Source organism: Lepus europaeus, chromosome 16 (assembly GCF_033115175.1).
Source record: "Lepus europaeus isolate LE1 chromosome 16, mLepTim1.pri, whole genome shotgun sequence".
NCBI lineage: Eukaryota > Metazoa > Chordata > Mammalia > Lagomorpha > Leporidae > Lepus > Lepus europaeus.
The window spans coordinates 28,179,003-28,206,161 of NC_084842.1; the positions used below are offsets into that span (position 1 = coordinate 28,179,003).

At 44.5% G+C, this 27,159-nt stretch overlaps 1 protein-coding gene across 4 annotated transcripts in view; it reads right to left on the reverse strand.

Moving 5' to 3' along the window:
- The window catches only part of TENM3 (teneurin transmembrane protein 3), a 657,699-nt gene that overhangs the window by 23,828 nt on the left and 606,712 nt on the right, over window positions 1-27,159 (reverse strand). For 3 of the 4 annotated variants that reach the window (XM_062213565.1, XM_062213566.1, XM_062213568.1), the window contains 4 exons: window positions 22,634-22,866; window positions 20,865-21,019; window positions 19,304-20,178; window positions 154-329 (listed from right to left, as the gene is read on the reverse strand). In XM_062213565.1, the coding sequence (XP_062069549.1) occupies window positions 154-329; window positions 19,304-20,178; window positions 20,865-21,019; window positions 22,634-22,866 (1,439 nt within the window). The remainder of the gene's footprint in view (window positions 1-153; window positions 330-19,303; window positions 20,179-20,864; window positions 21,020-22,633; window positions 22,867-27,159) is intronic. The other variant, XM_062213567.1, reaches the window with a different exon arrangement.

Sequence of the window (27,159 nt, forward strand, 5' to 3'; positions counted from 1 at the left end):
TAGGTAAATATTACATGTAGATGCTAGTTTACTCTCTCTGTCTCTCCAAGTTCCTAGCTCCACCCACCCTTTCCTGGTTCATTTTCAAAAGTGAGGGTTGCCCCGTTGGGGGCCAGCAGTATTTTAAGATTGTCAATTCAAAGTTGGGTTTACCTTGAACCATGGTGTAGAAAGAATCGATTGAGGACAGATTCGAAGTGATGCTGACGTCTTCTTCCCGGCTGGATGACTCAATGTCCACCGTGATGGCCTTGTCCATGTCCCCATGAAGGTTTGTGACCACTCCGGTTGGAAACGTCACATTTGTCAGGCGACCCTCACTGTCATAGCTACAGAAAAGAGGCATTGGCTGTGCATTCAGTAGGAGACTGCGGGCTCTTCTGACTTGTGACTATCACGGGCAGCAGTACTGGCTGCACATTAATTTGGAAGGGTGTTTGTCTTTGTGCATGAGCTATGCAGAGTGAGGACTTCAAACATGCTTTGAAGTAATCAAAAGCCTGTTTAACATAGAAAAACCTCACCGGTGAGAGCAAAAGTAAACAGGGTAGCTCTCCATCTCAGCATATTATTCTTTGAAGTGTGACCAAAATCCTCCCGCACATCTAATTTGCTGTTTCAAAGGGAACATGTTTGCTGATATTAAATTCTGTAGTACGCCTCCATATTTTCTGCAGAGTAGATTTGGCTCACTGTTTTATCAGTTTTTACAGTTTTACTAATTTATGCCCTCTATAGCAATGCAAAATGGATACATACATATACACATGTACATGTATGTGATTTTGTAAAACAGTAAATATACATACACATATGAGGGTATCTAAGAAAGTTCATGGAAAATATGTATTTTGAAAATATACATGTATTTCAATTTTTTTCCCACCAAAATAAACTTCTCTTTTAATTCCATTTTCCATGAACTTCTTGAAGTTCATATGTGTGTATCTGCATATTCTGCATATTTTAAAATATTATTTTAGGATCTTGGGACATCAACAAATTATAGGTATCTTTTTTTTAAAATTTATTTGACAGGTAGAATTATAGACAGAGACAGAGAGAAAGGTCTTCCTTTTTCCGTTGGTTCACCCCCCATATGGCCACTACGGTGCGCTGCGCTGATCCGAAGCCAGGAGCCAGGTGCTTCCTCCTGGTCTCCCATGCGGGTGCAGGGCCCAAGCAGTTGGGCCTTCCTCCACTGCCTTCTCGGGCCACAGCAGAGAGCTGGCCTGGAAGAGGAGCAACCGGGACTAGAACCTGGTGCCCATATGGGATGCTGGTGCCGCAAGCAGAGGATTAACCAAGTGAGCCATAGCGCTGGCCCTGGGACATCAACAAATTAATAAAAGCCTCTTAAAGACTTGATTTTTCAGAGATTGGCTTACTTTCTGAAGGTGAACCGAGACCCATGTGGTGGTGTGAGTGCTGATGACTTGCGTTTATCCTAATAACTGCATGATGATTTATTATGTTTCCTGAGATAAGGTGTAGTACTTCCTGACACTTCATGATTATTTTTATTAAAACTGTTCTTTTTAAGCATATAAATATAAGAGGAACTTAGTACTTAAGTATTAAAATATATTTTCAAGGCTTTCCTGTGCTCATAAATATGCATTATAGACACAAAGTTTGACTGAAGAGTTTTTATGGCAGCCAACAAGAGAAATTCTGAAAAATGGCAGTATCAGCTGAAGAAAGACAAAACAAAATGCAAAATAATGGGTGAACAGCTGGAGGGTTTCTGGACGATGACACCTTTAAGGCTGGATTCCAGCTGCACACCAAGGCTGCCTCATGGACACCAGGTTTTATGTGAAATGGAGACTGGGACCACATGCCAGCGACATAAGCCCAGAAGCTGAATGAGGAAGAAAGGATAGAATTAGAGGAACAAAAGAAGGAAGAAAGAGGACATACAAGAGGTGTACATGTGGGGCAGCCTGGGAGGAAGGCGTCAAAAGATTTCAGTGATGTTTTGGAATAAAAAAGATGAGAGAGAGAAAACCACACGTGGTTATTAATTAGGGTATCGCAGGCAACAACGGCAGAGAGGATTCTGGGAGGGCAATGACGCTCCCAGAGAGGGAAGAGGAGTGTGAGGTCTGTGCAGCCGGGGCTCAGCTGATCCCGCTAATTCTGAGGAAACAGTCCCAGTCCGATGATGGAGGTGACTGATGAGACCTGCCCACCTGCCCACCTGCCAGGGGGCTCAGCCAGCAGCAGGAATGGGGACCAAGGAAGGGGATGTGAGAGACGGAGGAGAGAAGCAAATGCGCCATCAAGTGTAATCATTGTTTGGACTCGGAACAGGCGGCTGGGGGAGCAAAGCCGATGTCCTTGCCCTCTCCACCAGCCCAAGTGCCCTGGAAGATTAAGGCACAAAATGAAGAAATCCAACATAGTTTATTGCTGTCATTGCTTTTCAGAGGAATCATTGCTCTTGAAGAAACAACACGTGTAGGCTTATTTATATAGCAAACCCGAGTTACAGAACTATTAAGGAAACCAGCCTCAAGTTCACCAATAAACTTGGTATAATTCTCACATCCCATTACACTTTACCATAGTATAATGTCAAGAATATGCTACTGGGTCTTTTTAAAAAAAAATCTAACATCCTTTTGAATGCACCAATGGAACAGATGGAAAAGTGAAAATAAGATGTGGCTAGGTGACCTGATCAGGTTCTCACTGGAGCCCATGACTGGGACCTTTATGCACCTGACCCCGGGTCCACCCGCCCATCTGCGAATCCCAGTGGCTGCCTGAAAGCTTTCTGTACGTGATGCCACCTGCCAGCAGCTCGCGGACGCGTTCTCACTGCTGGTGCCGACCTGCCCTTTGAGGACCCCTCTGCTGGTTTATGTTTTCCAGCTCCATTCAATCCACGGCAGAGCCTTCACCTTTCTCCTGTGAAAAGCATTTTCCCGACCTTTGACTTTGCTCTTTCACTGGCCTGCCTCCCGTCCCACTGCCCGCTGAGCAGGTGCTCTGTATCACAGGATGCTGCGGCACCGAGATACCGCCCAGGAGGCTGAGCCGTCAGACGCTGACCTGTTAGCCTCCGGTTCTTTGGGAAACGAAAATCCGAGTGACCTCGCAGCGAGGACCGTTCGAATGACACAGGGAGAAGCTGGGATCTTCGTGGCTCAGCCTAACCGTGTGGCCTGGAAGTTGGAAGTTGGTGCCTTCCGAGGAGTAGCTCGGTGTAAGTGAAGGCGCTGTTGGGGCTGGAGTGTGCACGAGGCCAGGAAAGCTGTGACGGTGTAAGGCCAGTCATCTCCTAGTTCCCGCACAGCCTCTAGGTACAACTTGAAGTGTGGGGGGACTGTGAATACAGGGTGTAAGAAGCCTGACTGGAGAGAGAGAAGTCGTGCATGTGAAGATGTTAACTATTGAAAAGCAGTGCCCTGGGAGGGTCACAGACTGGCACGGCGACCGGGGTGTGGACAGAGAGGTTTTGGTGCTGCGGGAGCTGGCGTGGAGGCATATTCAGGCGCCGATCTCAGCCAGGTCTTGAAATAGGCATGGGACTTTAGCCAGGGAGTCAGGTGGGCAGCGGGGCGCAGAGCCGCGGAGGCTGGGCGTCTGTGAAGGAGGTCAGTGAGCCCAAGGGCCCGACAGAGAACAGGGGCTGAGGAGGGCAGTTTCCTGGCAGAGGGAGGCCTTGGGCCGGTTTTGTCACTGGGGATTACGCAGTGCTGAGGGAGGCTTTAAAGCAAAGTAAGGCTTTTGAATAAGGCTTCAGGGACAACGGGCGTGCAAGGAGCCCGAGGTAGGGGTGACAGGTCAGGGAGTGGCTTCCAGCCTTGCTGATTTTATGAGCCAGGAAAAAAACCGTATCAGGGATATTTATTTAAAAGCGTCACTGACACCTGCTACCCCCATCATTTCACAAAGGCCATTGAAGTTTACCAAATGTGGGAACGACTTAATTTCAGAGTGAGGGATGTTTCTTTAAAAGGAATACCGGTACAAGGATGAAAAGGTTAGAAGTGGCTGACAATGCAAAACAAGACAGGTTAGCAAGAGAAAAGTCAGTAAGAACTCATCAAAGGTTTATGTGCTATGAGAGCCTTCAAAAATAAGGACTCGGGGCAGGGGTCTGTGTTGGGGTCCTGGCTCTGCACCTGATTTCAGGTTCCTGCTGATGTATACCCTGGGATGCAGCTGGTGATGGCTCAAGCATTTGGTTCACTGCCTCCCACATGGGAGACCCGGATGGAGTTCTGGGCTCCTGACTTCAGCCTGGCCCAGCCCTGACTACTGTGGGCATTTGGGAAGTGAACCAGCAGATGGAAGATCTCTTGTTCTTTCTCTGCCTTTCAAATTAATATAGAATAAATCAATAAAAAGAAGACCCAGAGGCCCAGGGCAAGTGGTGTATTTTTATGCTGCAGTTCGATGGTGGAGGGAGAGCCAGGTAGGAATGGGATTTACAGCGAGGGTTGATCTAACTGCAAGCGAGGTGGACAGCAGGGCCTGCCTGCTTGCTCTTCTTGGCCTTCGTATGGAGCATTGCCCACGCCGCACCCCCAACACAGTCCGGGTTCGAGACTGGGCCCTCTGCAGTGAGGCTGTCATGGCTACTTGCAGGGGAGGTCCATTAGAGAGCGACCTCTCTAGGAGTTAGGCTTGCTCTGGGGAGAGAGCTCGGGTTTCTATAGCCCTCCCTGGGGAAGAGACGCTGTGGTGACTATGACTGCTTCTGGGGAGAAAGGGGAGATGGTCAAAGAGGCCCCTGGCTTCTGAGGCCCATCCAGTCTCCTCTAGTAGCAGGTACTCAGCACTCAACCTTGGAGTACCATGTTACAATCTGCAATGAAAGGTTTATGTAAAGAAAAAGCTCCTCACCATCCTTAGTTTGTTGTTCACTTTTGTGCAGATCGGTGAAAAAATTTTCAGAGATCAGCACCTTTGTGAACCAAACTGAAAACAAGACGGATGAGAAAGACTTCAAAGACCAGGGGACTCTGGATAAGGGAGTGAGGTCCTCAGGTATCAAAGGTGACTTCTGGGTTCTTCCAGAAACAGTAGGCTGGTCCTTTACCTCAGTGAAAGTCACAAGTGTCTAGCAAGTGACCACCATCCTCAGGAATGCGCTGAGACCGCTCCAGGAGCCACACCTGCCCTCTAGAGCCCTGTGGGTCAGCTTCCTGTCGCTTGGCCTGGGTGGTGAAGGAGCCCCGCCCAGCTAGTGTATTTGAGATGTGGTTTGCTTTGATAGCTTTTGGAATTCACAATGCAGTTGGCTCTAGGGAATGTGACTGCAGCATCAACTCTCCATTCTGCTCGGCGGGGCTCAGCCTCCTAGCTTCAGATTCCTCTCGCAGCCGTTCTCTGCTGCTCTCGGCTGACCCCCTTCACAAAGGACTCTGGCTGGAAAAGACAAACCCCTCAGGCCCTCGCTGACCTCCTGCACTTTGGCTGATGGGATGTTCTTACTTGATGTGTATCTATTTGTTCATCTTTAATTTTGATTGCATTTTTTGCCTAGGCTTGCTGTTTTAGCCTTGTGGTCTATTTTGAAATCTCTTTTTAAGTTGCCTGAGCGGTGGGATTACGGACAAATGCCCCAGAGTGAGTCGCAGCCTGTCATTCTCACTTGAAAATGCCCTATTCATCCTGACGTGAAGTCCTTCTCTTTCTCTCTTACAGAATGGAAAATCTCAGCTCTTCATTTTTCTTTCATAATGTTTCTCGGATATTTGTCTTTCTATTCCCACAGTTGCCCTAGATAGTTAAAATGGTATACCTGCCTCTTCTCCATTACTCTCTGATAACCAAATTAATCTTCCGAAACACAATTAGAATCCTTCTCTGCTTAAATATCTTCAGTAGATCCTCAACTGAGAGAAAAATCGATTGACTGAGGCTGTTACCAACCCGATGTCAATACACTATGGAGATTGCAGATTTACTCAAGTGGAAGCAATTTGCATTTCTCAAAAACTTTAAGACTTGACAATAGCATTATTTATTGTCTTCACTGCTTCCTCCCAAAATGGTTTCTTTAATCAGCTTATTTTCTGCTTTTGAGGGAGATAAGTGTCACTCAAGCAGAGAAGCACTTGAGCCACAAAACAGTCACAGGAGCTGTGGGGCTACTCTGAGGAGTGACACGCCCCGAGTCCCTTCGGCCAACGGTCAGCGTCTAACAGCGATTCAGCTTGATATCAATTTGCTCCAAAAGATGAACTCGATGTATGTATTTGCCCAAGCACTGTTGGCAATGCTTTCCCACAAACCTCTGTCCTCTTCAGTACAGAAAGTGTGTGGGAACCAGACGAATGTGTGTTTATCACGTGGACTGGGTTCTCCTGCCAAAGACAGGGCACATGTTGGTTTGGGTACGAGTTGGAGGCCTCTGGATGAGATCAGTATTTGAATTTTGCCGTTCCTCATCTTCTCCGGGGCCATCCCAGGATTAGCCTGTTTGGACAGCTACTTAGTGGAGTACCAGTTTACCCGCAGACTTGAATCACAGTGAGGGCGCCCATGGAAGACATACCTGGCCTGGTTTTCACTATCGCTCAGACACCCGGGGACAATCTTTGCTTCTACGTAACAGCTCCTTAGGTTCATATTTGCTTGCACAATCAACAATAGCAACAAAATTCTCCCAATCTCTCCCTCTGTTATAGCGATGATTTTTGCCCAATGCTAATCCATACCAGCGTGCCATCGTGGTCCAACAGAACAAATTCCTAACCCTAGCGTAACTACGTACATGTGTATAAATCACCCCACGACCCCGCTTCCTGACGAAGGAAAAGACAGAACCGAACCTGACCTGAACTCATGGCGACGGATCTGGAATCAACGTGATTTGGCACACGTCTACCAAAAGGCCTTACATTTCAGTACTCTGGGAATGAGCTTGAGGTTTATGTATTTTAACAGCCATCTCACTGAGAAAGCATACTTTCTTTGAACTCAGAAGCACTGTTTTCAGTAAGAAGTCCTCCAAAATCAGGTTCTAGGTAGAAAATGCAGGTGAGGAGAGCAGTCAGCTTCCTCCCCAGTCAGGGGCCACCTAGCACTCCGTCCACGGCTACCCACGTACTGTGGGAATGGCAGCTTGGAAAGTGCAGAATAGGAAAGACAAAGGGAAATATTATTCCATGTGATTTTGTCTCTAGTGCTGAAGGGGTCTTGATGAGAAAAGGGATGAGAATCGTATGGGGGGGGCAGTTAACACCAATTGACATTTCTTTGCTGCTGCTACATTTGGTTGAGAGGTCTTGATGATGGAGCAGATTCTAACTTGTGCATTGTTCCTTGAAACTGGAGAGGGTTGTGGTATGCAAGCAAGCTGCTGTTTCTCTCCCCCCACTGCCCAGACACTCCTGACAGCATGAGCCCAGAGGACCAAGGGCTCAGGCAGAGCTTTCCTCCTCCATCTCCAGGCCGGCCCTTTTGAACACTGAGCATGGTGATAGATGGGTCACAGAAAGGAGACTTTTTTTTTTCAAGGATCAAATTCAAGAAAAGTGACCCAGTGCCTCTTTGCTTCCATGGTCATTACCCCATCAGGGAGACCTGACCCAGCGATCTTGCTTCTGAAATTCCCAGGCCTGGAGATAAAGGCCTTCCAGAATGAGTCCCCCGGGGGATGGATTCTGGGTTAGCCGTCTTGAGACGGCAGCTCGGAGTAAAGCAGTCTTTGTTAATTGTTCAGTGGCTGTGGAAGGCTGACCTGAGTGGTACCCGTCTTCAGGTCCTGAAGTGCAGAACTGCTACCTCGCCGCTCGCCAGTGCCATCTTTGCATGATCTGTGACCCAGGACTGTGCAGGCCCCACTCCACCTGCACTGACTCCAGGGACTCTGGAGAGAACAAACCCCACCTCCTCTTTTGTCCCCTCCCTGTCCTCTGGTGCTCTTCAGCCACACAAAGACCCATACCCAGGAAATGGCTGCAGAGAGAGGATGAGGCGGGGTGGGGTGGTGGGGGCTTGGAGGCTCACAGTACTTTGAAGAGAGTAATTAAAAAGCAGGTGGTCCATTTGGAAAGGACAATTTTCTTTATGAATTGCTATTGCTACCACACGCCCAAGTATTACTGGGGATACTAGGCTGGAGGGAAAGGCATCACGGCCCAGACTGAGCCAAGGGGGTGCCCCAGCTTCTGCTGCTCATTGTTCCTCCTTGGAATAAGCCCTGACGGGGGCCTAGGGGGAGCTGGGAGCAACAGCGGAAGCACAGTTTTCTTTAGAGCAGGAAGAGATTTTCAATTGCTAAGGGGCCTTTCCCTTTGTAGGTGAGGGCACAGAAGTCCAGAGAGGGGTTGTGACTTGCCCAAGAACACACAGGTAGGCTAAGTGACAAAATCCAGAAACTGGGACAAGGTCCCAGGCTTTCAGTTTAGTTCCGTGCCTTTTCCACCCAGCCTTGGTGCCCCTCAAAAAGAAAAGAGAAAGAAAGGTGCATCGAGGGATGAATGTCAGTGAGTTGGCCCGCTGAAGAGGATGAGAAAGAATAAGTGGAAAAAAAACAGCAGGATAAGGGAATATTGAGCCCAAAATATTCAAGGCATGAGAAGTAAAGATCTGAGCTCGGGCAGTTGAGGAGCCAAGGCAGTAAAGAACAAAAAAAAGTGGTGTCATGGCCAAGCTAGAGGCACAGGCGTGGCGGGCCAGAGAGAGGCTAGCAGAGAGGGGCACCCGGTCTGTGACCACAGCTCTCAGCTTTACCTGTGAGCCACGCGCGACTCTGGCTGTGACAGAGACATTCACACATTTCCACACTCGCACCCAGTGTGGCTTCCTCCATACTCTCGGCTTCGGTTCTCTCAAAGGCCTCACATCCGCCTCTCTCAAATGGCTTCCTCCTAAATCCCAACCAGACGTTGTGGACCACGTGCTGGACTGCTGGATGGTCATGTCCCAGTCGATGTCATCTTGTCTACCATCCTCTTCCCCCTGTATTTCCTCATCTCCTTAGCTTCCTGAACTGGGAAAACGGACCCTCATCTGAGTTCCTCTCCCTCCCTCCTCTTTTCCTGCAGTCATGCAGTGCCAGCTTCCTTGCAAGTGCAGTGCCCGGCCCTGGTTCAGCTCTTTGCTTCTTAACTAGATTTACTAGTTCCTTCCTGTGCTGTTTCCCTAACCGCTCACCCTGCTCCCTTAAATGCGATGCTTCCCCGTGCGGCTCCTGGGACCGGGCCCGGCAGGCAGTCTAAGCGTTCCATCTGCCAGTACAAGGCCTGATCTGAGCACAGTTGTGACCCCTCTCTTCTCCCTTCCGGTCTCATCTTCCTCGTCCCCGCATGGACGCCAGCCCCTCATCACCTGGCCTGCGTGTTTTGTTCTGTCCAGCACCACTTAGGTTTTTATTACAGCATTCACGGGCCACACAACGCCATCAACTCAAGATAAGGCCGCTGTCGACTCCTTGAGCTTCAAGTCCTGCCTGCATTGCTTTGGCAGGGTTAGACCAAGCCACTGCCCCTGCGCCCGCCCTTCCCCACCCCTTAGTTACTTCTCTGCCTCCCCTAGGGGACTTCAACCTCCTTGAAAGGAAGGAATGTGCATCCTCCAAAGACCCGTCAGTCCCTGGCCAATAATACACTCTTAGTGAGGGAATGGATGCAAGAGTGAATGCGTGAATTCCAGGAAACGTGTGCATACACAGGAAATGTCTGACGACTAAAGGCACAGACAAAATTCCCGCCTTCTCAAAGCCTCACCGGCTCAAAACGATGCAATAATCTGCCAATCTGTTTTCCTTTTTAAGTGCAGCACTTAAAAGATGTGCATTATCGTCTGGGTGGCATAAATGCTCTTGGAAATAGTCTTCTGGGGGGCTGGCGGTGTGGATCAGTCCCACGTGTGTACGTCTACCCTGCCAGTGGGAAGGCCTCTGAGTGAAGGGGCTGGGATGTGCTTTAAAAATGAAGTTTAACAAAAGAACGCTCTATTAAATCGTGACGAGGGATAAGTCAACGGCTCTCTGGTTGGATGTGCACATGCAGCTATGTGCAGGAGGATGAACTTCTGGGGGTAACCTTTCTCGTTTGCTCTAAATTATAAATAACCACTGTCTCCACTCACTCTGACCTTCCCTAGATTTTAAAGGGTGAGTCATTCTGAGTATTCGCTGATTTCTCCAGCAGTGGTCTGATGCATTCAGATACTCGGCCGTTTTGCCCCTCCAGACTCTAACAGTCTTGACATCGTTTTTATGATGATTCCTCTACCTCTGTGTACTTCCTTCTAATTTCATGTGGCGCTCATGCTGCCTTTATTAGAACTTGCTCTTTCTTTTCTAGGTTTGAAATAGAATGTCTTTCTTCTACCTGATGCTTGACTTAAGTTCGTCAATGGCTTAAATGAGTCGATTAATTGTTTCCTTTGAATAGACTACACCTCTTCCAGCCTTGGCTTGTGATACACCGCTTTGCATTAAAGGCCCAGAGATCTTAATTCCTATCAGAGTCACATTCTCAAAATAGATTTTAAAGGGAAGAAAAAAGCTCAAGTTTTCAGACAAAGTGAGGAACTGGTATTTTTGTACCTCCCTGTTTCTCAGAAGCTTGAGAGATCTCATTGGAAGAATCAGATTCATCAAACTCTGGAATAATCTGAAAGCTGGGGACTCTGAAGTGTGTGCCATGTGAGGGGTGAGGACTGAGAGGCTGTGGTCTGCTGGGGAAGTGCCGCCCCCTACCCCAGCTGGGTGTCTGTACTAGTTGCATGTTTGCAAAGCATTCCAGGATACTGGAATGCGGACACCGGCCCTTCTGTGTGTTGAGCACCTCCCCAGAAGGCTGAGCACCGAGGGCGGCCAGGAGTGAGGCTGCTGCAGTGGCTTTTATTGTCGTATCACAGGGATGAATCAGAGATGCCAAGATGCTCTAGAAAATACCTTGACGCCAATCTTCAGTTTGGTGATTGGAAAAAAAAAAAAATTGAAAGTTGTCATGCAGTGGCTGTCAGTGTGCAAATGTCATGCGTTATTACCAATCATTTAAGATGGCTGGTGTCGTAACTCAGTCTTGGGATGACTCATATGAAAATCACTGTGTCAGGCAAGCTGATGACGCACGCAGTTGAGGCCATCAGACCATCTATCTAACTTAGACAGTTATGTAATTAGTTTAAAGAGGGAATCTGACACTTCTGGAAGCTGCATTTACTCCCTTTTTCACAGCCAGAGTGGGGAAATTGCGTGCCTCTGGAACATCAGCTCGCTAAATGGAACGCACCGCAAGAGTTAAGGCAGCCTTGCAGCTATTGATACACTCCAAGGGCAAAGCCGGTAACGGAGAAAATGACTGATCTGTTTTCCTATTTTTCTGGGATTCTTCAAGTAAGCTGAATTAACATATGATTTCCCCATTTCCCGTTCTCCTTTGAAACTTGGACAGATCTAATTATTTTTTAAAACTAGGCTGCAGAAGGGAATTGGAATAAATCAAGTATTAATAAAAGTATTGCCTTAATAGTGTTCAGGTTAATGTGTGAAATGTACAGCAGCTACTTTATTCAATTGCCTACACATTTTTTATGGATGTCCCTGGGAATACTCATTCTGTTAAAAATTTAAAGTAAAATTATTAAACAATTAAGCAAAAATGGAAATCAGCCTTAGAATTTTCCCATGCTTTCAAATGATCTACTGATAAAAATCTCATATAAATCCTTCTGGATGTCCTTTATTTCCTCCATGAAGAAAGCAAAAGGAAAATGAAGGAGGGGAGCTGAGCACCTTTGTATGATAGGTATTTATGAAATGGGTTGCTTAGGGATTTTTTAGTCTATTTATTTTTTAAGATTTAATTATGGGACCAACGCTGTGGCATAGCAGGTTAAGCGGCCACCTGTAGCGCTTGTATCCCATAGGGACACTGGTTTGAATCCCAGTTGCTCCACTTCTGATCCAGCTCCTTGCTAATGCATCTGGGAAAGCAGCAGAAGATGGCCCAAGTTCTTGGGCCCTTGTACCCTCGTGGGAAACCTGGATGAAGCTCTTGGCTTTGGCCTGGCCCAACAGTAGCCATTGTGGCCATTTGGGGAATGAGCCAGAAGATGGAAGACCCCTCTCTCTGCCTCTGTGTTGCCCTCTCTGTAACTCTGCCTTTCAAACAGATAAGATTTATTTATCTATTTAAAAAGCAGAGTCGGTCAGAGAGAGAGAGAGAGCTGTCCATCTACTGGTTCACTCCCCAAATAGCCCCTGATAGGCCGAAGCTAGGAGCCTAGAACTCCATTGGGGTCTCCCATGTGGGTGGCAGGGGCCCAGGTGCTTGGGCCATCTTTTGCTTTTACAGGCGCATTAGCAGGGAGCTGGCTCAGAAGCATTCAGTTATGTGTCACTGTTGAGTTAGCCTTCTTATCTCTGAACTCCCCTTCTGTTGACTTTCATTCATAGTGTTATGAATTGACCACATTCATAACAGATGCTGGTGTTGTGGGTGGCAGCTTAGCCCTCTGTGCCTCTGACTGCGTAGTTCTGAAAGCAGTTTAGGGTAGAATAACAATGATGCTGTTTCAGCGCCTGAGTGTTTAGGATTGGGTGTCAGGAGCCTGTCAAAGGAGAGGACAGCCTCTCAGGTCACGAGGAAGATGCCTCCATAAATCTTGGCACATCTGAAGCCATTACAGTGATACCCAGGTGAGAAACCCAGCATAGCACAGCTGTCAGGCCATTTACACGTGATTCAGTGTCGGCAAACACGGACACATCTTTTCTAATTTGGAATAATTACTACTGAGTTTTCCTACGATCTCTGTGCTTCTGGCACACTGCTTGGAATTTGACATTTGTCTTAGGTGCAGCGCAAGTAGTATTTAGTCTGCCTGTCTCCCTCCTCTGAGACCCTCTCTCTGATCCTCTCCTAGCTGTCTCAGAACGGATGTTAGTGGGAATCATGGGTTTGCCATGGGCGCAGAGTTAAGTTCATTATACAGAAATGGTTCACAAGCTCATTCTGAAATTGCAAAGCTTGAATGAGGGACAATAAAGCACCCAAATGAGAAGCTAGAGACCCATATATACCTACGTAAGTGTGGAAAAGCTGAAACTCATTTATTTGCTCTGTGAATCTGAATATAGCTCACAAAAGATCACAAAGTCAGCTCCACAGATACAGAGCTCTGAATATGCAAAGTCCCAAAAAAGAAAAACTGCCGCCGCCAGCCTGCTGGTGTGCATGTCCACAGCAGCCGGAGTCCAGAGCTTTTTATTCATGTTGTCTTCTTTAACCAGACACAAGTGCCTCTAGATAGACCCAAACGGTTAGCGTTTTATGTGGGTAAGTAAGCAGAGAGCTGCAAAATGCCATTTACTATTAAATAATTTATTCTATGGCTCATTCAATACACTGGAGTTGCTTTTGTGTGCATTCAAGTAGAAGAACTGTGGTTTCATTTTGGGTATGAACTTTTTAAATAATACATTTTTAGCAGGTGAGAACTTTTTGGTCTCCCTGGAGTTACTTCAGCTAAGGAATTGTAATGTGTGGCAACTGTTTTCAAGAGGTGGGAAGAGTAGTATAGAAGAGGCCCCAATACTGAGTGAAGAGAGACACTGTCTTTTCGGTGTCATCACTCAAGGGGACCCCATTAACTAGCTGCATGGCCTCTCTACTGCCTAGCAAGTCAACAGAAGGGGAGTTCAGAGATAAGAAGGCTAACTCAACAGTGACACATAACTAGCTCATGAAACATGTTAGTCTACCTCGGTGATTTCAAAGCTGAGTTGAAACTATCTGATAACCTGCTGTCGTCTTCTTGTTATACCATCCAGGAACATGTCTACTAGTCACTTCGCTAATAGATCATGACAGGTACATAATAACTGCAAGGAGAAAGAAAAATGGCTGCCAAGAAGGTAGCATCTCTAGATTTTGAAATGAAAGTTGTCCAATGCGTGAAAAATCACCCGTGTGTCCTAAAGACTCACTCTACCTTCTTTGTTTACTTAATGATTTACTTATTTACTGAGAGAGAGGAGGAGAGACAATTCAACTGATCTTCCATCTCCTGGTTTACTCCCCAAATGATTGCAATAGCTAGATCTGGGCCAGGCTGAAGACAGGAGCCAGGAACTCCATTTGCGTCTCCCACATGGGTGGCAGGGGCCCACGTACTTGGACTGTAATCCACTGCCCTTCTTGGCACATGAGCAAGGAGCTGGATCAGAAGTGGAGCAGCTGGGACTCAACCAGGCTGCCTGTGTCTCAAGTGGCTGGCTTAACCTGCACAGCCACACAGCTGGCCTGACCTGGCCTCCTTTGTTGTTGACTGATAAGGACTTCAAGATAGAATCAGGTTTTCTTTTTGTAGCTCAACATCTCTCTTTCAGATTTATTTATTTATTTGAAAAAGTTATAGAGAGAAGGAGAGACAGAAAATGTGCTTCCATCTGTTGGTTCATCCCCCAAATGACCACAATAGCCAGGGCTGGGCCAGGCTGAAGCCAGGAGCTTCATGTGAGTCTTCTGCATGGGTGCAGGTGCCGAAGCACTTAGGCCATTTTCCACTGCTTTCCCAGTGCATTAGCAGGGAGCTGGGTCAGAAGCAGAGCAGCCGGGACTCCAAATGGTGCCTGTAGGGGATGCCAGCGGTGCAGGTGGTGGCTTAACCCGCTATGCCACAACGCCGGTCCTGTAGAATCCTCTCTGATATGAGGTACAATACACTTTAAATGTATTTGTGTTTTTCTGTTTTTACTCTTTAATGTCAACATTTCAGAAGAAAGTGCTGTGGTGGAATGAGAGGGCCATGCCAAGATGGCCACTGGCAAGCCAGCGTCAGGAATGGCTTTGAAACCCACCTGGCAATGGAGCCTGCCTGGCAACAGGCTGTGATTGGCTAGGGCATAGACCACCCCTTGACCGGATTGGCTGTCTTGGCTATATAAGCTGTTGTAGCAACTGAAATAAACGAGTCTTTGGGCTGCTCGCCTCAGGCCTGCTTTCACCTGACTCCCAGGGTCTGTGTGGTGACTCTGCGCCTCTTTCCCCCATCACGCTACTCCTCTCAGGAACGAATCCACAGCAACAAAGTGCTATTAATATGAAGTCACTTTTCTTGGTTTAAGGAAGTCTTTATAAACCAAAGGAAAGCGAGCAAACATGTAATCTTTGGTAAATATATTAAAATCAACATAAAAATGGGAAGTGTTAATATCTTCAGCATGAATTTATTGGTACAGAGGTTTGAATATACCAGAAGGCCAGAGAGCACTTATATGGCATTCTTTCAGTGGAACCTTGGCAAGAGGAGGCTATGGGTTTTATAAGATCGTTTTTTATACATCTTCATCTGTCTACATCTTTGGATTATTCCTCTATTCCTTTATTCAACAACTAGTTACTGGGAGCGTTATAGGAGGGGACTTCAGAAAGTTCATGGAAAACTAAAAGATAAGCTTATTTTGGTACAAAAAGTTGTGAAATCCATGTATGCATGGGATCTTTAAAAATTCATGGAAATGCATATTATGAAAAAACTACACTGGATTTCAAACATTTTTTGCACCCGAATAAACTTAGCTTTTCCTTCCATTTTTTTGAAGTAGCCTTGTATATGTACTGCAACATTCCTGTAGTTAAGGGAGCCCACAAAGATAAGGAAACAGTTTGCACTTTATAGAATATGTTCACATTTCATTTGGTATTCACCCCAATATGGCAACATGCAAACAGTACATTACAGTCTGTAGTAATAAAAAATGAAAAAAGGGGAGGTGTAATTTGAGCTAATCCTCTTTTAAAATTGCTTCAGAAGGAACTCTGGCAACTGTGCTTCTATCAGCATACCAGTTTTTTGTTTTAAGTGGTTTCCCATCTATTTCTATCCTACAAAAGCTTTCATCTCAAGGGTTATTTCACTAGGCTCCCAGGATGCTAGCCACAAATAAATGGGAATTGGGCTGAAAAGTTTAAGTTCTGTGCAAGGCATTTATGCAGAAAGGTGATAACAGAGCCAGTATCAGCTCAAGGGCCTGGTGCCATGGAAGTTAAAGAAAACTGGTGGTTTCCAGTTGGTAATGGTGATTTCTTTTTTCTCCCACAAGCTCGTATGTTTATGGCAAAAATCTGGCCACTGTCAAACTTAGTAAATTTTCATTATGAATTTACCACATACCCTTACTGAACCAGACATACAGTACCACAAAACTATGAAGGGAAAATGTTAGAGATCCATGCTAATATTATGGGAGTCCGCCAGCTCACCAAGAACACACAGGTCTGACGGGGATTCAGAGGCCCTGCGGCCACACCCATGTCAGGACCCACCGCACAGAGGCTGCTGAGCGGGGAAAGCAGTGGAGGTTGCCCATCTTGCACGCTGACACTCGCGCGTGCGCTGCTCTGGCAGGACAGAGGGCGCCTCTGGAGGCGCTGCCTGACGATGGCCGCCCCCTGCTCTGGGGCACTTCCTTTCCAATGTGTGTTCAAGCTCCTGATCCTTGCAAGAGGCAAACCTGTGCTCTCTCACAGCCACATTCTAGGAACGTGTGCAAAGGAAAGAAAAATGACCATTTGTCATTCTGACATGCTGGTTCTGATTCCCTGGGTTAAGTCCTCTATTTTAATGTGTTCTTGCAAAATATATGAATATTCATAGACATTTTTGGAAGGTCTTTTCTGCAAATATCTAGAGGAAAATGAATAGAAACACTGCTTTTTAAAAACAATATTTTGGTTAATTTTATTAGAAATTTTTTCAAACACTGGTTTGTTAATCCAGTACATTCATTATAGGTTTGTTTATAAAATAGTGTTTTATTTGGAAAAAATATTTTAATTATGGTTTTTGGACTCATCACCTTTAATGTAATAACAGATATACTTTAATGAGTTTGTACTAGTGGATATGATTCTGATTTATTTCAATTAATTAAGAACTTCCCTTTAAAATGATGCCTTCCAGATGTCCTAAACAGCACTCTGGCCTCAGAATCAGCCCTTAAGGCATTCGGATCTGGTTGAAGAGCCCATGAGAGTATTTTAGGCATGGAAAGCCAAGACACTCTGGCAAAAAACAACAACAACAACAACAACAACAAACCCTAAATGAAAGATCTCTGTGAGTGAGATCCCAGTGGAAAGAACAGGCCATCAAAGGAGGCAGTACCTTTCTCCGAAGGGAGGAGAGAACTTCCACTTTGACTATGACCCTGTCGGAATAAGATTGGAGTCAGCAAACTCAAAAGGCTTCCATAGCCTTGGCAACTCATGACAAGAGACTCGGGTGATTACTGACACCATAAACAAGAGTGTTAGTTGTTAAGTCAACAACAGGAGTCACTGTGCACTTACTCCCCATGTAGGATCTCTGTCCTTAATGTGTTGTCCAATGTGAATTAATGCTATAACTAGTACTCAAACAGTACTTTACACTTTGTGTTTCTGTGTGGGTGCAAACTGATGAAATCTTTACTTTATATACAGAAGATCGATTTATATAATAAGATAATTGAAAATGAATCTTGATGTGAATGGAATGGGAGAGGGAAGCCACTGTAATCCATAAGCTGTACTTTGGAATTTTTTATTTGTTAGATAAAAAAAAAATGATGCCTTCCCATTATATTCACAAGGTTGGCTTGCCAACCCAACCTTTAGCCATCCTGCTGATTCCTGTCTGAGTGAGAAAGCCTTGGAAGGTATCTGTTAGTGCAAATGCAGGTCTTTGTGTGCTATTATTTTTTCTAAGAGTAAAAATTGCAACTAGTTTATGCTATCCCATATCAGCTCTACCAAGTAGAGGATCCTTTTCCCTAACTTTCCAAATTTGATTCAAAATTCATCTGTAGGTCGTGAGGAAGCCACTGTAGCCTGCACCATGAACTTCGGTGCAGTGTCAATTCCTGAGAAGAAATAAGGGCGCGTTCAGAAGTGGCCCACGGAGCAGGCCTTCAGTTCTAGACTATTCGGAAAACTTAATTCTCTATTTCCCCACCCTGCTTTCAACTAAACTGAAACCCTACCAATGCCACCATCGATTCCTGAAGACCTTATAATCAGAGCAGCTCTCCTGGCCAGTCTCATCTGATGGTGGCACTTTCTCTGTGGTCTTTTTGCCTCTTTGGCAACCTAGCCTGCTATCACTTTGAAAATGGTGCAAAGAAGTGCTTTCCATTAACTTCCAATTTATTCCTTTCCTATTGCGATCCTAAAATGAGCAAAAGGAATGTCAAGAACAGAATTTTAATGTCATACAATTGAAAAGGTTTGTTCCTCTGACAAAATCATGCTGCTGGGTAACATTCATTTTATTAAAAGGGAGTCTGTCAAAAAAGAAAAGCAATTCAAGCTACAGGAGAACTATGCTTTATGTATAAGATCCATTCCAGAAAAGTTGTGCAGAAAATATTTGTATATTGAATCACTTTTTCTTCTGACTTTCATTATAATTTTAGAGGTGTGCTCCTACAGAAAATACTTTTGCCTCAGCATCTCATTGTAAAAAAAATCACAGCAAGGAGCTCAATATTCACTTCAAGGACTATTTTGCATTTGTCAACATGCCATCTCTGTTCATCTAATTTCCCCTCATGGCTTGTGCAATGCTAGTCAAGTGAACAAGCAATTAAAAATGATTTTACACATGCACTCCTTGCCAAGCACACGCACCGTGATCTATACAAAGGCTAATTTTCATTTCATCCCCGCTGACCTCACACAACATGACTATTCAGAGCGGGCCTGGCCTGGCCTGGGCCTCCACCCCGCCTATTTATTAGAAAACCTTTGCTCCATGAGCCTCAGACCTTTTCCCATGCTTTCACTGGCGACCAGCAATTCCTGATGTGCACTTAGTTGGGCAGTTGAGCTTCTCCAATAACTGATTATAAAATAGTAAGCCTGTCTTTTTGATAAGAACAGTGTGTCTAGTACCAACGGAATCAGCAGAGTTCACTAAAAATGTTTACAGAGTTTCTCCAATAAAAGCTCCACATCATAGCTTTAGCAAGTGAGCAACTCCAAGCTCAAAGGATTCATGCTTAAATCCAGGGTAACTAGTATGTTACTTGGAAGGGCTGCTGCCGATAAACGAGGTCTGTGTGAAGTAAAAATGTTAATCCTTAGGCAGGAGTGGATTTACCATGATGCTAATTCAAATTTCCAGGTTTCTCACCTGCCTGGGTCTCTTCTCACCTGTAAGGTTGTCTGAATCTCCTAATTTTGTCTTGGAAAGAGGGACCCAAACAAAAATTACAGGAGCTTTAGGCTCTCAAAAAAAAACCTGGATTCTTCTGGCCTTGAAGAGGATACTTTTTACTGTAGACTACAGCATTATGCCACAGTATTTTATGACCACAGAAATTTCATGTACTTACTCAAAAAATGTTGTCCATCCAGTTTCATCACTTTTTGTGGCTAACAGGCCACTGTTGCCATGGTAAGTAAACAAAACTAATTCCAGTCCTTGGGCAGTCATGCTTTTCAAACATCCATTTGTTCCTATTGTCAGCCATATCACTTGGTTATCCGGAGACACCACTCGCACAGGCATCCGATTCGGGTCCCTTCTGATTCTAAGAGTATTGCCATTGCTGTCTGTCACCGCGGTGATATCATTGTCATTGCTGTAGCTGAAATTGTACAGGTAGTCGCCGGTGACTAAGCTTACAGTATACTGGTGAGTACCGTTGATGTCAAAGATATAGAGTTCCTGATCCGTGGGAGAGGCGACTTCATAGAAGCTCATCGAGTTCAGCAGAGGCTTATTCTTGGACACGGCTCGGATCCGGATGTTCCCCAGGTCAGCGATATACAGCGTGCCGTCTGGGGAAGCTGCTAGGGAGGATGGAGCATTGAGTTTGGCATCTTTGGCATAGCCATCTCCGCTCTGGTAACAGTCACAGTTGGCATCGTTTTTGCAGTCACACTCTGAAGGTATTCCTGCCACCAAGGAGATTTCCCCATCTGTTGTGACCTGCCGTATGCGGTTAATTTTCTTTTCGTCCGTCTCAGTAATGTACAGGACCCCACTGTAGGACACAGCGATGGCAGTGGCTGATTCCAGGGTCGTCTGCACGGCATGCTTCCCCACGGGGTATTCCACTCCGGGAACCTGACAGTGCATGGGCCGCCCAGCAGCGATGCGAACTTGACGGTTTTCGGTGATCTGTAACACCACGTTATTATCCAGGACATAAATGGAGTTATCCATGGGGTTAATGGCTAGGTCAGTGGGCCACTCCAGACGCACCTTAGCACAAGGAGAAATGGCCTGGTTAGTCAGTTACTGCACTCCAGTTAATTTGCCAGAAGAGTAAAAATGAGCTTTGCTTTGATAAACTATTTTAAATATTTTGAATGGAGACAAATGGAAGAAATAACATTTTATTAGAAAAAAATGCAGCTAACTGAAAGATTTGCTAGTTAAAGCCAAACAGCAAATGAACCTCTAAGTAGCGAGTCAATAGATATCAATGAGATATGAACACATATGGGAATGTTCCCGATAGCAGTAATAAACACCAAATGTCGGGGTTTTCTAGGTTATGAACACATTAGTATTCTGTTGTGTTTTTAGTCAAGCCAACAGCAGAGTTCCTAATGCTATGTATGGGTCTCTTGGGACTAATCGTGGCGGGTTCTCTCCGCAGCTGAAGGAGCTCATGCAAAGGTTAGAGAGTGAAGGTGTTGTGGTCTGGAGCGTCTGCATGCTGCTGCTTCCCTGGTGTTGAGCTACAAACGCTTAGGGCTTCCTAAGTGTTGATTGTCCTGATCTCCCTGAATTCACCAAGTACAGGATTACAGGGGAAGACAACTCTGTCCCAGCAGCTTTGTCCTAACCACTGACACACATTATGGGTGTGGTTTAATATGGAGCCGTCACAGTGTACTAACATAGTCAGAAGAAAAGCAAACACTTCTTCATATTTTCACTACCTGGCTGATGTGCATGCTAGTGTCGCAAGTTAAAGGTCTGGCTGACGTCAGATCATTGGAGCCCAGAAGAGTTGATATGATGCCGTTCTGATCCACTTTTCTAATCATGGTTCCGTCAACAAAGTAGATCAGTCCATTCTTATCAATCGCCATTCCTTTATCCAAGAGAAGGAAGTGTTAGTGATTTTTTTTTTAACTTTTATTTAATGAATATACATTTCCAGTGTACAGCTTATGGATTATAATGGCTTCCCCCCTCCCATAACTTCCCTCCCACCCGCAACCCTCCCCTCTCCCGCTCCCTCTTCCCTTCCATTTGCATCAAGATTCATTTTCAATTCTCTTTATATACAGAAGATCAAATTAGTATAAAGATTTCAACAGTTTGCACCCACATAGAAACACAAAGTGAAACATACTGTTTGAGTACTAGTTATAGCATTACATCACAATGTACAGCATATTAAGGACAGAGATCCCACATGAGGAGCAAGTGCACAGTGGCTCCTGTTGTTGACCCAACAAATTGACACTCTAGTTTATGGCGCCAGTAACCATCCTAGGCTGTCGTCATGAGTTGCCAAGGCTATGGAAGCCTTCCAAGTTTACCGACTCTGATCATATTTAGACAAGGTCATAAAAGACAGAGTGAGGATAGTAACCAATGATCCTAAGAGTGGCATTTACCAGGTCTGAACAATTATACAGCATTAAGTGGGGAAGTGTTAGTGATTTTTTAAAACATTAATTTTGATCACACAGTTGGGCCCATCACTGAATGCAACACTCAGGCCTAGTGATCACATGGATTACAGGGAGCCGATAGGGCTGCCAACTACAAACGCTTTTGGAAAAAACCAACACAGGCGTTTATAAATACCATTAAATTTAAACTGCAATAAAGAAAGAATCCAAATTTGAAAGACTCTTCAAATAGTGTATGAATCACATCAGCAGTACCTGTATGTTTCAAATTTAAGATTATGTTTATATAATGTTATGGCCTATAAATTATAGAAACAAGTTGAAATTCTGCTACAGTGAACTTTAGTAATGATATTCTTCTAACAAAAGTAGATCCAAGCCAAGGTTAGTGTTTTCTTGACTTTGTTAAAATGAAATTTGCTAATATGAATAATTCAGTACAACAAATGCTTGTTTCCAGTCCTTGTTCACATAACAGTTACTGGTATGATTTTAAAAAAAAAAGCCCCCAAACTAAAAAACATTGTAATAAACAGCATAATACAGGAGCAAGGAGTCAGTCCTGGCTAGTTTAAAAGTCTTTCTCAGACAGAATTTTAGCCCTAGTTACCTCCAAAAATTCCTCCAGCAAGCATTTTTCTCATGGCATAGAAATAAAAGTATAACAGCAACAAAGTGGGTGAGGGCTAATAGGGTTGCTTAGTGATGGTTTTTAAAGAGGCCTGGGACTCATTCATGACAAAGAAATTCCAGGACAATGAAAGAATGTGAATACTTCCTTGAAGTTTAACAAGATGTGACCTGAATAATATAGTTTCTTCATTCTTTGCAAAGTTGAAAAATATGATGATTAAAAAAATGCCAAGAACCTGATATTTACTGTAAAATCAAGTCAGGATTCTAGCACTTTCCTGTTAAATGGCTTTTAAAAAACACTAGATGTAAAACAGCTTTCCAGAACGGAGTTGAAGGGAAAATGTTAGACTCAGCATTAACTACAACTGGATTTCTAACTTTTGTTTGTTTGTTTCATAAAAAGAACTCAGATTGACAACCATCAGTACCTTTGGGACTCATAAGCGTTGCTTCCACCGCCTTCCCTCCATCCCCACATCTGGCTTCATCAAATGGGAGGCACTGCTCGCCAGTTCCTGCGACCACTTCAGCATTTTTAGTCAAGTCTTTGGCTCCCGTAAGTGACTTTGGGCGATAAATTCTTCGGGTGTTAGTGTCAGAAACGTACAAATCTCCTGTGACTGGATCAGTCGCAAGGTAGTATCTATGGGCTGGGTTACTGCTGTAAAAGGATCAGACATAAGCATCACATGAGGTGACTGCCAATACCCAGAGGCAAATATACAAGCAAAATAAAACAGATCAGGAGACGCTGATTATAAACCGCGGCCCACGACCAAAGGTTGGGAGAAAAAAAGGTGTATTTAATAAGGATTTCAAAGAATAGGATCACAGGAGCAAGTCTCTGATATGGCTGTTTTCCTTTCTTTCTTGATGATTCAACCACTTATTAACAGACATCTTAAAAATAACTACTACTCGAAGGGAACACACTTGTAGGCTAAAACAAAGCAGCAAGGTCTCTCCACCTTTCTGGCTCAATGCAAAGCCACAAGTAAGCTGCCCTTGAGGGACAGACATACATTTCTATCAGGGGAAGGATGTCTCTACCGCATTCTCTAGAGAGATGTGACAACTACTTGTTGTACTCATGCCTCATCTGGGAAATGCTTGTTGCTACAGCATCAAATCAAGCTGAAGACCTCCCTCTGACAACGTGGGGCATCGTGTCCATCTTGGTTGCCCCAGCACAGTCCAGAAAAGTAACTGATGCAGTGCCTGTTCTGAGCTAGGGGTTAGTTACTAGAATGAGGTCTAGGAGGTCCTTCAGGGGTAGGAGGCAGTCTTAGCTGGTTGGCTGGCCATAGCCAGTCAGGATGCTCATCCATCAGTTTCGTTTTTAAAGTTTATAAACTGAGCTACACTGAAACCTGCCCATGAACTTGAGATACAGATTTGTTCATAAACTGTCATCCCTCAATTTTGTAATGATAAAGCAATGCAAATGTAGACTATTTAATGTGTCACTACCTGTAAAATAAGACTAAGATTATCAAGGAATGAATGAATGAACTCCCACGTTTAGTTCAAATGCAAAAGCTAATTTCTTTATAAACATGCAGCACCACATTCTTAACACTGTAATTTTGTACCATGTGCAAATATTTCCTCCTGAAAAAAAAAATCTAAGAGGACTTGAGATGATTTAGTGTCTCAAGAAAAATGTCAGTTGACAGCAACCCATCAGATTTCATGAATGTTTTGATGACAAACTTGGTTTTGGTAATTCATTCTCATTCCTCCCTCTCTCAACAGATACACACACACACACACCCCTGTATGTATGTTTCCTTTTATTTTATAGGTAACGACTCCCACGAGTGCTCCTCACACTGATACAGGGGGAGAGCAGTTCCCAGACACGGTCTGTAGAGACTTCGAGAGTGCCACGTGCTCTAAGGTAATCCTGCTGGTCCGATGAGCTACTGAGAAATGCAGGTATGTTCCCAGACCCGAGCACCCTCAGTTTTTCGGTTTCCTTTATTTATTTATTTATTTATTTATTTATTTGACAGGCAGAGTGGACAGTGAGAGAGAGAGACAGAGAGAAAGGTCTTCCTTTGCCTTTGGTTCACCCTCCAATGGCTGCCGCGGTAGGCGCGCTGCGGCCAGCGCACCGTGCTGATCCGATGGCAGGAGCCAGGTGCTTCTCCTGGTCTCCCATGGGGTGCAGGGCCCAAGGACTTGGGCCATCCTCCACTGCACTCCCTGGCCACAGCAGAGAGCTGGCCTGGAAGGGGGGGCAACCGGGACAGGATCGGTGCCCCAACCGGGACTAGAACCCGGTGTGCCGGCGCCGCAAGGCGGAGGATTAGCCTAGTGAGCCGCGGCGCCGGTCGGTTTCCTTTCTAATTTTTAAGAACAGGAGGGCTTGAGTATGTAAATACAGTATGTGTAAAGGGGAAAAATGGAAAACTCATAAAGTAATGCAAGCCATATGGAACTATAGAGTTATAGAATAGGATCAACTTGCCTCAAAGTCTAAATCTTGTTATATCATCTTCCTAAGCTGATGCCTAAAATTTTAAATGAGCAAGGCATATTATATTCCTTCATGTGGTAGTTTATTACTTTGTAATGAAGTGAAGAGTTACATCTCAATATAACATTCAGAGCAATTTTACAGAGATTTTTTTTTTTTATCCTGTAAGCAGTCTGATATTAATGAAGCTAGTGTTGAAAGTACCGTTGGTACAGAGTTGTGCATCAATCAAGGTAGGTCTGTTTTTGAAAGACATGATGTTAGAGAGACTTTTCTAGTCTTTGCTATCTCCCTGATTCCATAGTAGTTATTAGTTGTATTCTGTGTGTGTACACATACAGCCTTTTGTTTTGCCTTGTCATTTGTACACTTATGAGTATGAGCTCTGGACCACATTGTGAGGGCTTGAATCCCTGTGTCATCACTTACTAAGTGAGTATATTGGTCAAGTTACCAACTTATCTGGGCCTCAGATTTCTTATCTGGAAAGTGATGATAATCATTTAATAGGATGCTGAGAGAATTACATGAACCAATACATGTAAAATCCTTAGACTAGAGCCGAGTGGTACCACATCCTCAGTAACAATCAGCTGTTTTTAGTAATTGCTTCTGTCCTATGTCCTCTCACATTCCAGTTGGTCTTTTGTCTTATGAGTATAATGTTTAGAATGCAATACTTATCACTGACTAACTGAAGCATGACAATTTCTGACAATGGTAAACACAGAAGAAAATGTTCTAGAACTGGCTAGGCTCAAAATTTCTTAATTCTACTGTTTTAAGAACAGTTTATAATATCCAATACTATCGAGATTGTGGCCCTATCTTAAGATATCCACTTTACATCGTTTCAAGACTACTGATGATATTGGTAAAGGGACCATGCATGTTTCTTCATGCGAGGCACCTGCTTGAGTGGCGATGGCACACACTTCAGCTGTGGGGCACGAGTTTTCCTGGTACAAACCCAACGGGCACTGAAATCCTAAGCTTTGCCTTTACTGCCACTGGTTTGATTCTAGTGGGACAGTAAAAAGAGACAGTCCACAGAGTGCTTATATTTGCCTATTTACTGCCCCCAAACATCCACAAGATTCTAAACCAAGCAACATACATCAGTGGTTTTAAATATGTTTATCAACGAAAGCTCTAATTTTGTAAAAAATTCTGTTCAGAAGAACAAACGCTGAGGAGTATGTGGCCCTGGAGGAGAGAATTAGCCTCTGGGGATATTCCCACAGACCGGCAGGAATTGAGAACTGGATAAAATTCCTTGCAGGGCAATTTAGGGCTTAGAGCCCAGCCCCTCCTAAATGAGAAAGAGGGGTCAGGATGGAAGTAAAGAAAAGGGGGCTTGGAAAGTTGTAGCTGCCAGCAGCCTAGAGGCTGAGGCTGTGAGCTGTTTGCGTGCCAGGATGGAATTCAAGGTCGCCTAATTCAGCAGGGAAACTGCCACTTGTTTTTCAACACATTACAGAGGCTGGTGTGTTGGTGCAAGAGCGTGGTGGGCTTTTAGGTCTGGGATCTACACAGAGTGAGAACGGAGCCTCCACAACCATAACCAGTCTGCAGCTGGAGCACAGGGACTCTCGGTTTAGCAGTAGAAGCCCCACAGCCTTCCTGTGTGATTGATGATCTGAGATTTTGCCATCAGAGAAGGGTTTTGAATAACATTGCAACTCTAATTGCAGCAAAACCAGAACAACTGAGATCAAGTCAAGAACCCCCGTATATACTGTGCCCTGATTCGTAATTCTTCCTGAATCGCAATTATCCAGCTATCTTCTCTGCAGTCTTATTCAATTAGACACAGCCCCACTGGTAAGTGCAGGCTGGATTGGCTCATTTACTTTGTCATAATTCAACCTTCTTAGATGAGAGAAATATTTGTAAAGAACAAGCCACAGAATAGACATTATGAGCACTTTTATCTTTTCAGTTGGAAACTGTGCCATAGCCCTTAGCACACAAAGCATTTGAAGAAGCATAACAAATTATATTTATGTATAAAAGTAAAACTGCCTATTTTATAGTAACCAAGGGACTGTTCGGATTGTTGCAAACAGGGACTCGGTGTGTGATATTTCTGTGCCTATTTGATTTTTAAATATTAAGTCAATAAGGAGTGCTGAATCAGGGTTTTGCCATTTTGTATCTAAACTTTAATTGACTCAAATTCACAGACCTGTGATTGACACTTTCTTTGATCCTTAAATTGGTAGTATGGTCCTACATGTTTAAGTGCCCCTTGGCTGGTATTAATTAAGTTCTTTTATTTTGGAATTTTAAAAAATTGGAATGAGGATGAGCTAAAATTTACTACCTATTAAGGGGTTTGTTAGCAAACTACAACCATAAACATCACAGGGGGAGATGTTTAGTACATCTAAGAGAAATACATTTTGAAAGCACTTTAAAAGCGTCTATTTATGTAAAAATTTTAATGTTGATTGAGTTGTATTTATATCT